The sequence below is a fragment of the Quercus suber genome, unplaced genomic scaffold, assembly GCF_002906115.3.
Source record: "Quercus suber isolate HL8 unplaced genomic scaffold, Cork oak 2.0 scaffold_583, whole genome shotgun sequence".
Classification (NCBI taxonomy): Eukaryota; Viridiplantae; Streptophyta; class Magnoliopsida; order Fagales; family Fagaceae; genus Quercus; species Quercus suber.
The window spans coordinates 464,519-478,718 of record NW_027070028.1 but is presented as its reverse complement, the minus strand read 5'-3'; the positions used below and the strand labels follow the sequence as shown (position 1 = coordinate 478,718).

The 14,200-nt window shown below is 35.9% G+C and overlaps 1 protein-coding gene across 1 annotated transcript; it reads right to left on the bottom strand.

The window, feature by feature from the left end:
* Positions 1–906: 906 nt before the first annotated feature.
* LOC112024023 (phosphoglucan, water dikinase, chloroplastic) lies at positions 907–9,350 on the bottom strand. Its single transcript, XM_024056665.2, has 13 exons — positions 8,959–9,350; positions 7,955–8,576; positions 5,782–5,868; positions 5,571–5,702; positions 4,401–4,526; positions 4,137–4,315; positions 3,773–3,857; positions 2,835–2,999; positions 2,698–2,750; positions 1,874–2,082; positions 1,624–1,742; positions 1,257–1,327; positions 907–1,093 (listed from the first exon to the last, which is right to left on the bottom strand). The coding sequence occupies exons 1-13, from the start codon at positions 9,159–9,161 to the stop codon at positions 907–909; spliced, it is 2,238 nt and encodes a 745-aa protein (XP_023912433.1). The 5' UTR covers positions 9,162–9,350.
* Between the last annotated feature and the right edge of the window lie 4,850 nt (positions 9,351–14,200).

Below are 14,200 nucleotides of genomic sequence, written 5' to 3'. Positions count from 1 at the left end.
TGCCTGTCACCACTCACCAATAATGTGAAGCTCACACCACCCCACCCACCCATCCCCACCCCCCAACCCCCCCCCCCCCCAAAAAAAAAAAAAAAAAAAAGCTCACATGCCAAGCAATGGAACACAAAAACCTAAAACAAACAGCATGAAGATTAATTTTTATCCAACACCTAGGGTGGAGGCCATGCTCATGGTTTTGAACAAAATACCTTTATAAAGAAGGATGAATACATGGCCAGCTCTTATGGACAGTGTTGGAAAGTAAAATACCAAATCAAGACATTGATTGCTAGAGAAAATCATGGAATTGAGACGATCAATATCCAATTCAAATTTAAATTATCATGACTTTATGTGTAATCTCAATCATAAATATGGATTCCATTGCAATGTACTATCAAGAAATGTATATGAGAAAACCTAGCCCTTAGTGCTCTTGTCCTGTGGATGTAGGCCAAGGGGGCCAAACCACGTAATTCCCTTGTGTTCTTGTTCTCTCTTTCTTTGCTTCCACCTTCTCTACAATATTCTCTATTTCGTTTTGATTTTAGCAGACAGAAATTTCTTTAAAGGCCTATTCTCTATTTCATTTTGACTTTAGCAGACAGAAATTTCTTTAAAGGCCTATTCAATTGCTTTATAGCCTATATAGGGCAAAGATGCAATTTACAGCAAACTAATGTTCCCAGAACAAGAACATCCCAACTCTGAGAACCAAGTGTGCTTCTAACAGCTTTTAAATGAAGGGTACCGACCTCTAAAAGCTTTACAAAAAGCTTTACAAGTTGCAAGTTAGAACAAAAATCAACCAAATCAGAGGCAATTTGAACATCAACCGTGAAATTTCTTTCTTTACTTGATTTTTTTTCTTATGTTTTTTTTTTTTCTGGGGGGGGTGGGGGGGTGTTAGGGGAGGCTGGACAACAAATTTCTTGGGGTATTTGATGCTATTTCAATCAAGGAAATTGAGGTTACCTGAACTAATGTTCCCAGAGCAGCTCCTGGAACAAGAACATCCCAACCTTGAGAACCAACTGTGCTTCTAACAGCTTTTAAAAGAAGGGTACATAGTTTTGAAACCTGAAAAATTACACTACAGATGACATTGCCAGTAGAAGTTAGAGAAGAATACTAGTTAGATAATCAATTCATTAATCATAAGGTCCAGATACTAACATTAGATAAATCTGCAAACCATATTAGCCTACAGATAAATAGAAATTTTTTCCAAAATATTTAAAACAAAGTTGTCGTACCCAGCACGAATCTCAGCTTCAGCATATGTCCTTACACTGTTCTCAGGGATTCCAAAAGCTTTTCCTAGCATCTGCAAGTGCCATGAGATAATGTTATGAACTTCAGGTCACTTCATTTTGAAGTTTAGCATCACATACTGAGATGGTTTTGCCATTTTCTTTTTTCTCAAATTGTAGTAATTTAGCATCACAAAACATTAAAAAGAATTACCTCTGCAATTCATAATTCTAACACACAAGAAAAATAGTATTTTACAAAGTCATCATCCAAGAAGACCCATATGCAGGTTTCAAATCTTTAATAATACGATACATAGATATTTTCAACCTAAAAGAAAAGCAAATTCTTTTCTTTTTCCTTTCTTACCTGGACTTTTTGAGGGAATATTTGAAGAAGCGTTTCAGAATATTCTTCAGTTAGCCTCCTGGCTCTATCAAGAGTAGCTTTAAGCCTTAATGCCCAGATCATCTTTCCATCTTCACTCCCTTTATTATTCATTTTTTTTTTGGGGGGGGCGGGAGAAAGAGACCCAGGTTATGAATTTTGATGCAAGCCTAAATATTGTATTATATTAATCATACAATAGAGAACTAAAACAAAAAGAAGATGATGGCACCTTCCCTTTCAGAGAGACCTCTCTCTCTCCAGGCAAGAAGTTCATTTTCAATGGCAGCAGATTCCTCTGGCTTCCAACCAGATAACCCTAACTGATGAATGCCAACAACAAGTGCACCAATAGGATCATTCCAAGAGTCTATATTCCTAGCTTCCACACTCTTTGCCAGCCAATGAGCCCCTCCCACAGTTTCAAGCACATTGAGGAATCTATTCAAATCAATGAGTGTCAGCAAGGCTTTTAATCCAGGAAGTATTGATTAACAAAGATAAGATGATAAATTTTTTGTGAGAATTTATAGTGATATAGTACATGGGTTTTAATTACTACTCCAGTCATGGCATTCCTTTGCCAGCTTAAACACTTGATGCACATGTATCTGTGTTTATATGTCTCATATTCTGACCAAATATATTTTAACTGTATTTAAATTTCAAATTAATATGAAGCAATCAAAGAACAACATTGATGAAACTAAAAATGACAAACAGTATTTTTAAACAGCATCCAAAATTTTACAATAAGGGTCTCTCTGATCGCATATTTTAAAAGCAATTTTCAGTCATTTAAAAATAAAAATATAAAAATAGAAAGGTAACCATCATTCTGCATACTCTTGAAGTAAATAAATACACACTCTATTGTAATAATCTTAAAAGATGTCCAACACATGTTGACAGAGACTATCTTGACAAGTTTCCAACATAACAAATGGTTCAAAGGAAAAGTGTTTCAGATTTATTGGAATGAATAACATACCATTATAAACATTAAAAAAATGTGCTTATGTCCTCCATAACAAGAAATCCCAGAATTCTACATACCTGCTTAAAAGAACAAATGAATAGTCCTCTAACCCGATCTCACATAGTCGCCACTGTCCTCCCAAGAGAAAGAGAGAGAACGGTTAAATTTCAACATAGCCAAATGTTGCAACAAAAAAATGATCTCGCCATCTCACCTTTTGACGCATAGCTATCGCAGCATCAGGGGCATCATTTCTAAGACCACTTTCAAGACTCTTTACAATTATTTCTCTGAGAGCATTCAAAGATTGCATGGTTTTGAATAACAGATCAATGGCAATGTTTTCTGAAGAACTACTTGATTCAACAGCATCCAAATTCTGAAAAAAATAATAATAATAAATAAATAAATAAAATTTTCCACTTAAGATCAGATGCCAAAAAACTATAACTAATTAACCCTTAACAAAATGGATATATTAATATAAAATCAGCTCAAAAATAAAGGTAGGTGTTGTTTTTGGGAGGGGGTGGGGGAGATCAGACAAGTACTATTAAGTAGAAAAAGTGGAAAGCACAACTTTGTGCTTGCTTTGATGACCATTGCTCATGATTTCTTCTTTTTATTCTTTCTTTTTCTTTTTTCTTTTTTTCTCTTTTTTCTTTTTTCTTTTTTGTGGTTCAGAACTGATGAATTTGTAGAATAGTAAATCAGACTGCTATAATGATTCTGGAGATATCTTCCCCTTGGTCTTGTCTCCCCTGCTAGAATGATTCTGGAGATAGTTCTCAGAAACATAAGTAACAGAGCAAGCATGAATGCATAAAAGGATCTAAAAATCCAAATTAAAATCTTATTTATACCTAGAATAATTATGACTAGACGTTCAAAACAATATAAGTTGTGCTTCAATTGCACTTCACATGTTGGTGCTACACATGAAGATTTCTAAGTTGACAAAACTGAAAATCGTTCTACATATAACAACTTGACTCTTATCCTTGGCTGCATCAGCTATTGAGTTTACAATCAAGATGTAGTTATGTAGCAACACCTTGTATGTTCAGATTCAAATCACATCTCAGTTTCTGGCTATAAAAATACATGACCTCAACAGATGAAAATTAAGAAGATCTAAAAATGAAGATCCACCTTTTTGCACTCCAAAAACAATGTCAGAGCAGGAAGGCCACGCTCATCCATTGATTCACTGATTGATTCTAGTTGTTCGGCAAGGCTGCAAAAAGCTCAGTCATAAATGGATGACTAACCAACCAATTTAGAATGTTGCAATTACATTCAAAGCACAAACTTCATATTGGAATACTCTCCAGCTCAAAAATTTTGAACTTGGAAGTTGGGACAAGTCATAAAATTATACCAAAGTAAACTGTAGGTGAGTTTTGGTCTGGGGATGCAGAACTAATATTCAAAACTGTTGTAAATGTGTCATGAAAGCTTTCGGGCAATGGGAGGTGTATATAATTTTATGTGAACTTTTAACTTCATATCAAACCTTCCAGCATTGAAGAAATCTTTGAGTTCTTTATGAAAAATTTTGAACTGCTCCACAAACGCTTCATTATATTCTCGAGGGTTTTGGGTAATTCTTGCAAGCATAGCTTCTGTAGCAACCAAATCTTCTGGGCCCGCATTACGGTGAAGCTTGTTTTGTATTGTGTGCTTTATTTCTTGCTGGAATTTGAAAAATAAAAAACTAATAGAATTAGCAGATCATATTATTACAAAGAAAATCCATGCAAGCTCAGCAAAGAATAACCTTGAGGTCATGAGGAATATCGTTCCGATGAGCAATATCTCTAATACGAGTTAGAGGAACAGATGCAGTAAATTCTGCCTTAAAGGAAGGCAGACATGGATGAATCTTGCGGATAACAAGTAGTTCCTGAACAACAAAAGAAAAGCCATTAACTGAGAGACAAAAAAGAAGCATAAACATAAAAGAAATAAATATGTATCATGCATCTTTTGAAATAGCAAGGCATTTGTTAAGCATCCTACTAGATAAAGGTCGTTATTCCTCTTCTTCTTCTTTTTTTTTCGCGCGCGGGGGGTGTTGTTGTCACAAAAATGAATTTAGAGATACTTTGGGCTTATCCTACAGCACTTCATTCTAAATAATTGATTCCTGAGCCAATGAAGTCCTAGCACAGTGATCAATGATTAAAGGCATAAGCAGTTTTAGGGTGGACAAAACATCTAAGCTTTTGTTTCCTTGTTCTCAGCACTTGAAAGTCTGAGCTCCAGGATTGATGTGTAAAGCAAGAACTGCTGAAGCTTTTTAAGCAAATATACATGGTATTCTAAAGTCAAATTAGAAGGAAAGTACCTCTATGAACTTTTTTATAACATGGACTTTATTGAAAAGAACAGACCAAGTTCTTCAGAGATCAAATTGCTGAAATTCAACGCCCCCACATCAAGCACATATAACCATGAACTGACTCTCCCTAGACTTGTTGACTTATTTTGTTGCTAAAGAAGATCAAGGTTCATGGGTGGCACTAAGGGGGAAAAAAGTCATCACACCGCATTTAAAGATGAACTTCATCTTAATTTCAAGTGAGCCAGCATTCAGAAATGGGGAGGCGAGTGAGCCCGTTTAGATGTTAAATGAAGGCAATTGTAACTAAGAAAGATAAAGTTGCAAGATCAAATATCAATTCCTTTTTTAATATTATCCAACTCAACATTATACTTAACATAAATATTGAACTTAATGGAACACTTGTGAGATGAGAAGAAAAAGACTTGAATGTTGCGGTTTAAGACATCCAAAAAGATTGAGAGTTCTAGCATGTGCATCACAGATCAGTATCTACAATAATAACGGCATACCAACCTTTACCAATTGACACATATAAGAGTGTGGTAAACTACAAAGAGAAATCATTACTCCATATCCATGTCAAATAAAATGGTAGAACACCTGAGGTGAAATATTTTTCCCACAAGAAACTCGTTCCAATTCACGAAATATAAGCCTGGATATCTCAGCATGCCTGTTTGGCCGGTGATGACCTCCATCTTCAAAGCAAGGAATTTGCCCTATGTTTATCCACTGCATAAGAAGAAGATCTAAGAAAAGCATGCAAGTATTAACTTCAAGATAGAAGCAGAACCAAAGTATCAGAGATAACCTTCAGATATATGGCTGAATATATGAGAGCCTCCAACCGATCCTCAGTTTGTAAACTTTCAACTAATAGCTCACATACAACTTCAAGCTTCATCAATAAAAGGGAAAGCAAGCAAGAATGAAAAGAGATGTTATTTCATGAAGTTAAGCAAAGAATTGGACAATAAACTCCCTCTATCACTTATTAAATAAAAATAAAATACTCCCTTTGTCACCTAACGAGTTTCCTGTTTTGACAAACACGAAGACAGAGAGCAAATTAATTCTGATGACAACTCACTCTTGATAGTATCTTTTTGAAATTACCCTTTTTAAATGCTCTAACAGTTGAAAGGTAGACACATTGTTTGGTTTTAATTTTATGATTAAGGGTAATGTGGAAAATAAAATCATTAATGCTTTGGACATTCATTTTAACACACATCAAAAAGGACAACGTTGATTATGGGACTATTGAAGTAAAACATTATTTTTTAGATTAATGGTTAAAATGATTTCCTAACATCTTAATTTTTTTGGGACAAGTGGTAATTTATCATGATATTAGAATAAGTAATCCTAAGTTTGGATTTTTTCTCCACTCTACCTCCCATTTTAAAAGTTGAAAATTTACGTGTTGGGCCCTACTTATTGAGGAGTCTGGACCCACATGTGAGGGCAAGTGTGAGAATATTGGTTAATGGATTAAATTCATCCTTTCCTAACAGCTCATACAGTTATGCTCCAGCAGCTCTGATAAAATAAGGCTGGTATCCCTACAGGTCCAATGGCTTTCCCAGCACCTATTTGACTCACTGCCTCAGCAGCTTCCCCTTCTGTAAATGGCCTAAGAACTGCTTCTGTTCAAAGATAAGCATAAGGATAGGGAGCCCCTGCAACACAAAACCAAGGTTCTGCCATTGCCTTCTATCAGGTGGGGAAAAAAATAGCTTGAAAATTCCTCAAGAATTCCACTTGAATCTTAGCTGTGTCCTCCAACCATATGCCCTCACTAGATTGAATACTATTCTATTATATACCACAAACAACACAACTGAGCAACAATAACAATAGGGGATACCCTATAATAGGGCATTGCCCAATCAAGATTGATAGGAAATCATATATTCTTATCTACTTGAATCGATTTCTCTAACAAGTTAAACTATTCATGTTGTTATATATAATCTATAACAACATGAAAATAGGAGTTAGGTGCTTCTTTCCACTTCAGTACTAACATAATCTAAATTGCATTTGGATTAGATTAGATGACATGAACACCACAACTGAGCAAACAACAACAACAACAATAGGGATGCTGTATACTAGGGAATTGCCCCCGTCAAGATTGATTGGAAATCATATATTCTTTCCTACTTTACTAGATTTCCCTAACAACTTAAAATTATTCAATAGATTAAGGATGTTATATCTAAGTTATAACAACCAAAAAAATAGTCATTCAGTGCTTCTTTCCAATTTTTTACCTGTGTTTGTGCATATGTGTGTATACACATGCACAATGTTATTCACCGTTCAAGCATTTGTTAAGATATCAAGTTATCAACCATTTGGTTCTACTAATTAATACAAAATGTAAAAGATTTTCCACCTTTACGGTCTGTAGATCTATATGAATGATTTGGATCAATAAATAACCTACCAAAGTACATGAAAACAGATGATGTCCCATCAACCTTTACTGGGTGCCACCCAATAATTATTTATCTCATACTAAAGATTGAGCAGCACAACAACCATGCAATATATAGACATTATACATGCCTTTTATTTGTATTATATTGATGTCTAGCTGAAAAATTATTAGGCACTCCCGAAGTAAAGTGGCATGATACTCTCTCCTCTCACATGAATGGTGGATGCCAATAAATTTAATTACTAGGACCTACTATTATGTGAGAGGACGGAGTACCGTGTCGTACTCTTGAAGTACTGAATAATCACTCTGTCAATATAGCCTACAAATTAATAACTGAAGGCATTATAAATAGTTATTTATATTCTAGAAACTACAGCTGCTAACACTGAGATCAATTTTGCAAACAAAACAGCTAAATACACAAAAGACAACATACATAGAGAAACAAATACAATGTGGAATGTAACATATAGCTATTATAAAAAATTCCCATCAATCTAAATGTAGGAAGAAGCACTATCAATAGCAGTACCTTTTTCCGCCAATTCCTTGCACTTCGATCACCTTCAACTAACTTGAGAGCCAAGCCTTGAAGACCAGAAGTGTCCCATCTTCTATCTGATTCCCGATTTCGATGCTCATTCGATTGCATGAAAGACACAGATTTCCCCTGCCATTGCCCGACAAACGGACTCGCCTTCACTTCCAAAGGACTAGCAGCAGTAGTAATAGCAGACCCATTATCACCAAAATCCTCTTCCTCCTGCTCCTCATTTTCCCCAAAGCTCAAAGGCAATAACTCCACAGCCTCCCCTGTTGCATTCCATTTACAAACCATCCCAAAACTCCCTCCCTTAGGCAACTTCAAGACACGGTTATCCCCACTTTCCCACACCACACTCTTGCCCTTGCCAACAATCACAAACTTAAACTCCACAGACTCTCCTCCTTGCAATTCCAACTCGCATACCCATCCATTTTCTGTCCAATTCAGCACAACATTCTTCTTCCAAGATCCCAATTCTTTGGCTGATCCCAAAATCACAACATGCTCTCCAAATTTAACTTGGTGATCCAGCCTAACATTCAACCGTACCTTCCCACGTCCCGGCTTAGACTTCATCTTCTTTTTATTCTTTTTCTTCTCCTCCTCTCTGCCAAAAATCGAACATGAAAAATGTATAATTCTGGTTTTTGTTTTTTTTTTTTTTTTTTTAGTTTATCTTATTATTCTAATTCTAGTTATCTTCAATCAGATTCAAGTAAGCTTTCATATTGTGTTCTTTGATTTAGTTTAATCAAGTTCCTAGTTGTTAATCATAATTACTTAGTTCGATCGATCCAATTTACTTTGTAGTAATTGTGTTCATTTCAATCACTAAAAAAAAAAATAGTCCTCTTAGTTGAGACATTACCGAAGCCATTATTAGAGTTCACTCGATGTTGAATTGATTCCTCCAGTTAGAAAGAAATAAATTTATAATCACAGTCACAGCAACCAAACAGAGGGAATGAGAGAAGTAAAAGATGAAGAACCTGGCGGTTTGGGTAGACGAAACGCCACAGACGATGATTCGAGAAGAGCGTTTCGAAACGTCCATGTTGAGAGGGAGAGAAATTCGGGGACTGCAGAAAGAGATATTGGGAAGGAAGTGGAAGTGGAAATGGAATTGCTTGCGAGGAAGCTCACTTCGTGAAGAAGAAGAACAACAATGCAAGGGAACACGCAAAGAATCCATTCCTAAGCTGTAGACTAGAACTAGAAGAGAGGAGAGTTTGAGTTTGAGTTTGGGAAGCGACTTGTACCTGAAGAAGAAGGAGAAGGAGAAGGACACGCACTGAAGCCTGCTGGAGAGTGAAGATTTGAGAGTGGATCGCGGTGGGGTGCGTATTCGCCACGTGTAGGGAAGTTTTTTTTTTTCTTTTTTTAATATCATTTGTCGTAACTCGTAAACGATCATGCTACGGATCTGTGATCCCTAATAATATCTCGCCTACATGTGAGCATCTATCGAAGCATTCACTGACTGACTGTCCACTTTAAAAATCTCTACAGCCGACTTTGTTTTTAATAATAACTCTCCGTCCTTTTTCCCGACTCATCAAATGCCACTTTTTTCGATTAAAAAAATGGAAGTTATGAACTACGGACATGACCATACATCAATAGTCAAGAGCTGACTACAAAAATTGAATATGTTAATCAGGGATGCTCTAGATACCAATTCAATGAAATTATAACATGTCCAACAAAGTAAGGCTACACAGAGTCACGGACTTAGGCTGTGTTTGTTTCGTGTAAAATATTTTTTGAAAAATATATATTTTTTGGAAATGTTATTTTTCAGAAAATGAAAATATTTTTAAGTGTTTGGTTGAATTATGAAAATTGTTGTGGAAAATATTTTCATGTGTTTGGATATATTCTAAAAATGCTATTTTTCGAAAATTTTTTCACATTTTCTCAGCATCCAAATAAATTTTATTACAAAAAATTTCAACATCACAACCAATTCAACAACAAATTCCGGCAATAAAAACACAACACAACACAACAACAACAACAATAAATTTCGGCAACAAATTCCGGCAACAACACAACAACAATACCAAATTCCGGCAACAACACAACAACAATACCAAATTCCGGCAACAACAACACAACAACCACAACACAGCAACCACAACAACAACAATCAGTTCATCAAAAAAAAAAAAAAAAAAAACAAAAACAACAATCAAACTTAAAAAAAAAAAAAAAAAAAAACGGAGAGATCGAGGAAGACGACGATCGACGGCGCGGCACGGCGCGGTGCGACTCGCCGGTGCGAAGAGCGCTGGGTTCGAAGGAGTTTGACGATCGACGATCGACGGCGCGGCGCGATCGATTTTCCGGAACTGGATCTGCTCGTTGCAGTGAGGCAATGGGGACTGGGTTCGTGGTTCGTGGTTGTCGGCGATGGTCTCTCGGCTTGGATCGGCGGTTCGTGGGTTTGTGGCCGCCGGCGATGGGCGCTGGGCGCTGGGCTTGGATCGACGATGGCGTTGGGCTCTCTCTTTCTTTCTCCCTTTCCCTCTTCGTGCTCTCTGTTTCTTTCTCCCTCTCCCTCTTCGTGCTCTCTGTTTTTGGGTTTTCCGGAAAATAGGATTTGAAGTGAAAATAGGAACTGAATCCATTTTCACCTCTGACCGATGGTCAACGGAAATCAATTTTCGAAAAATCGATTTTTCAGGTGCAACCAAACGCCCGTAAATTCAGAAAAGCATTTCCGGAAATGCTTTTCACCCAAAACAAACACAGCCTCAATGAGAATGAAGCCAATTGTTAAGAATATAAAAAGAGAGAGAGAGAGAGAGAGATTGAATAATTAGAATATTTATTAATATTCTATGTGTATAATATTGTACAATAGAGACCCGTATATAGGTATAGTATGTGTGAAGTAAAGTAATATTAGTATTCTATAAATACTATACACTAGGTTAAGCCCAATGGGCTAGGCTAGATTAAGCTATATACTAACATCATCCTCAAACTTGAGATGACAAGGAGGAAGCCAATTGGAGTTTGAGTATAATATAAATACAGTATACTAGACTAAGTCCAATGGTCTAGGTTAGACTAAGCTATATACTAACATCCCCCCTCAAACTTGAGGTGGCAAGGAGAAAGCCAACTGGAGTTTGGATATAAGATCTTGAAGATGACCAGACGAGTGACTCTTAGTGAAGATATCTGATGGTGCATAATAAAAACCAACTCCAAATTCATCCGTTGAAGTCGTCCAAAGGGAAGAAAGATACAGTAGTGATAGGTTCGTCTCTGTGAGGTCGTCCACATACCTCGTCCAAGAAAAGAAAGACCACCAAAGACATTCATCCAATGAACTCATCCAAAGCAGTCTTATCCGTCTTGAAGGATTGGCAGACGAGATATCATAACAATGACATCCTCCCTTAAGGACGGATGGACCAGATGCACAAGGCCGTGTATGTTCTCATCAAATGCAATGGTTCACCATTACCAATCGTTCTACAATAAACGGTTAAAGATGAAACCCTAAATGTTGTAACTTCCATAGCAGTTATGGAGATTACCTCAAAGATCCGCAATGACAGAAGAAGTTACAAAGTAACTGCCTCAAGCGAGCACTATATAAAGGACTCACTTGCAGAAACGTAAGGGGAGATCTTTTTCATTTTTACAATTATTACTACAAACAATACTAACTTTGTCATTAGAGGATCTTTGACCGAGTCTCCACCGGTCTCCTTTAACTATCTTTATTTTCCTTTCAGGCCTTCCATCATCGGAATTCGTATCATTCAGCTTACTGATTTTCCAGGAAACATCAATATCAACTAATTGGTCGGCAGAGGAGACGAAGTACAACTAGAGATTGGCTTTATTGAGATGATGGTGAGTGATGTGGCAATCGATCTTAATGTGCTTGGTGCGTTCATGGAAGACATCATTATGAGCAATGTAGATAGCACTGAAATTATCACAATAGAGGGAAGTGTTAGTGGGTTGCGAAGCATCCATGTCAATCAATAGCCATCAAAGCCAGACAAGTTCGATGGTAGTGTTAGCAAGGGCACAGTACAACCTTGGTACTAGAATGGAAAACCATGTCTTACTTCTTGCTATGCCAGGAGACAAGAAAAGTTCCCAACAAGAAGCAAAAACCTGTGATGGAACATCGGCCAGTCAGATCACCTGCACAATGTGCATCAAAATAAGCATGGAGCTTGAGAGAAGACCAAGAGGAGTTGAAATACCGTATTCACGCATCGAAACAAAGACCAAAAAAATAGAAAAATGTGCAAAATCATGAATTTCAAAGCCAAAAAGAGTAAAAATAAGTACAACATGTTTGAACAGTGAATCAAAAAGTCACAATGATTGAAAAATCTATTTTATAGCAATTAAGACCAAAACCCTAACTGAGTATGGTCAAAAAGTTTACTTTTTAATCTGACCGTTGATCGTGTTGAATTTTGGACCGTCTTGTAGAGTATATTTTTCCCTTCAAAATGATAGTTTACGGGCCAAAATCGGAGTTAAAACAGATGAAATATCACCAAAAAACTGAAAACCCTTATAAAATCTTCACTATTTTTTTTAAAAGGAAAACTAGTAGTTTTTTGCTCAAATTCGCACAATAAATTGTACCAATTGGGCAAGAACTAGAACAAGTAGGCTGGACCATCTTGAAGAACAACTAATTTTCATCAAAAGGGCTTGACGATATCTGCTTCGAATTAGAAGATATGAATTTTTCAAGAAAAAATGTCACAGGATTTTTTTTACTTTCGCGTCACCTTCCTACCGTAGCTCCAAATCAAGCGAGGCTAGGACCATTGGAAAATAGACATCCAAAGCTTTCAGTGCATATAAAAGTTGAAGAAAACGGAGCTTGGAATGCCCTCTAAACAGCAGCGCGAAGATCAGGACAGAAATTAGAAAAAGATGAAAAAGGTTGATGAGGTGGCAAAAGTGGGATGCTAGCATTAGTGTATCCTGATACACTAATGCTAGCCTTCCATTTTCCTCATTCCCCTGTAAATAACCCCCTCCCCCCATTTTTGAGAAAAATCATGGAGAAAAATAGGAAGAAATAGGTAGAGAAATTAGTGAAATAGAGAGAAAATAGTAAGAAAGTTCTAGAAAAATACCTTTAGAAATTCAACCAAAAAAAAAAAAGTTTCTCTCTCCTCTCTCTCCGTAGGAAACCCACCAAAAAAAAAAAAATGCTCCATCCATTTTTGTTGTAATTTTTGTGGGTAAGGCTATAAGGATGGGTTAGTTTCTTAATAACTACACACATCACACCCTTTTTATTATATTGTAATCATCATCCTCCATATGTATAAAATCTTTCTTTTATCTTGCTTCTTGTTCATATTTGTTTTACTTTCTATGCTCTTGTATATATTGTGTATATATCTATTTCTTTATTTCAATGTTCATATTATTGTTGTTGATTTATATTGTTGTGTTTGTTTCCCTATATGGGTATTGGACCATCTCCTAGGCTATGTATGGGAAGTACCCTTAAGAGGAAGAAATCTCATCTCACCTAGGCATCTAGAAATTTTACTGTTATTGTCTTTTAATTTTATGTCATCCCATTTACTTTCAAGCAATCCCTATCCCCTTTTAATTTATTGTCATCTCATTTAATTTCTTGCACATCCCCTCTCCCCTTTTATTTTATTGCACTTGTGTGTGTGTGTGTATATATATATATATAGACACACATACACTATACCTAGACACCTAAATAAATAAATAAAAGATTTTATATCATCTCTCTTAAATGGTTTTTAAACCTTCATTAGGGCAAAATATGGATATGTCTCATAAGAATGGTGATGGCTTAGAACTCTCATTTCTTTGTGATAAAGAATCCATAAGGCTTTTAAAGAGAGGAAAAAAAAAAAAAACTTTCTTTTAATCAATCTTTACAATATTCCAAGCTCTTTGCTTTTATGTTATTTAAATTTCAAGCTCTTTATTTTCCTTACAATTTATTTTCTGCACTTTATTATTGTTGTTTCTTTATCATTTCTCATTGTCGAAGTTGCCATAAAATAAACATGCTTGGGTAAAACATTTCCTCTACGCACTATTATAAGAAAATGCTCTTTTTTAAAAATCTTTTCCCACCTCTTTCTTTAAAAATGAAGTCTTTTTGAAAAAAATGTCTTTTTAAAATGATTTTCTTTTGTTCTTAAAAGTTTTCAAAACAAAACCTTAAAAAAAAAAAAAAAA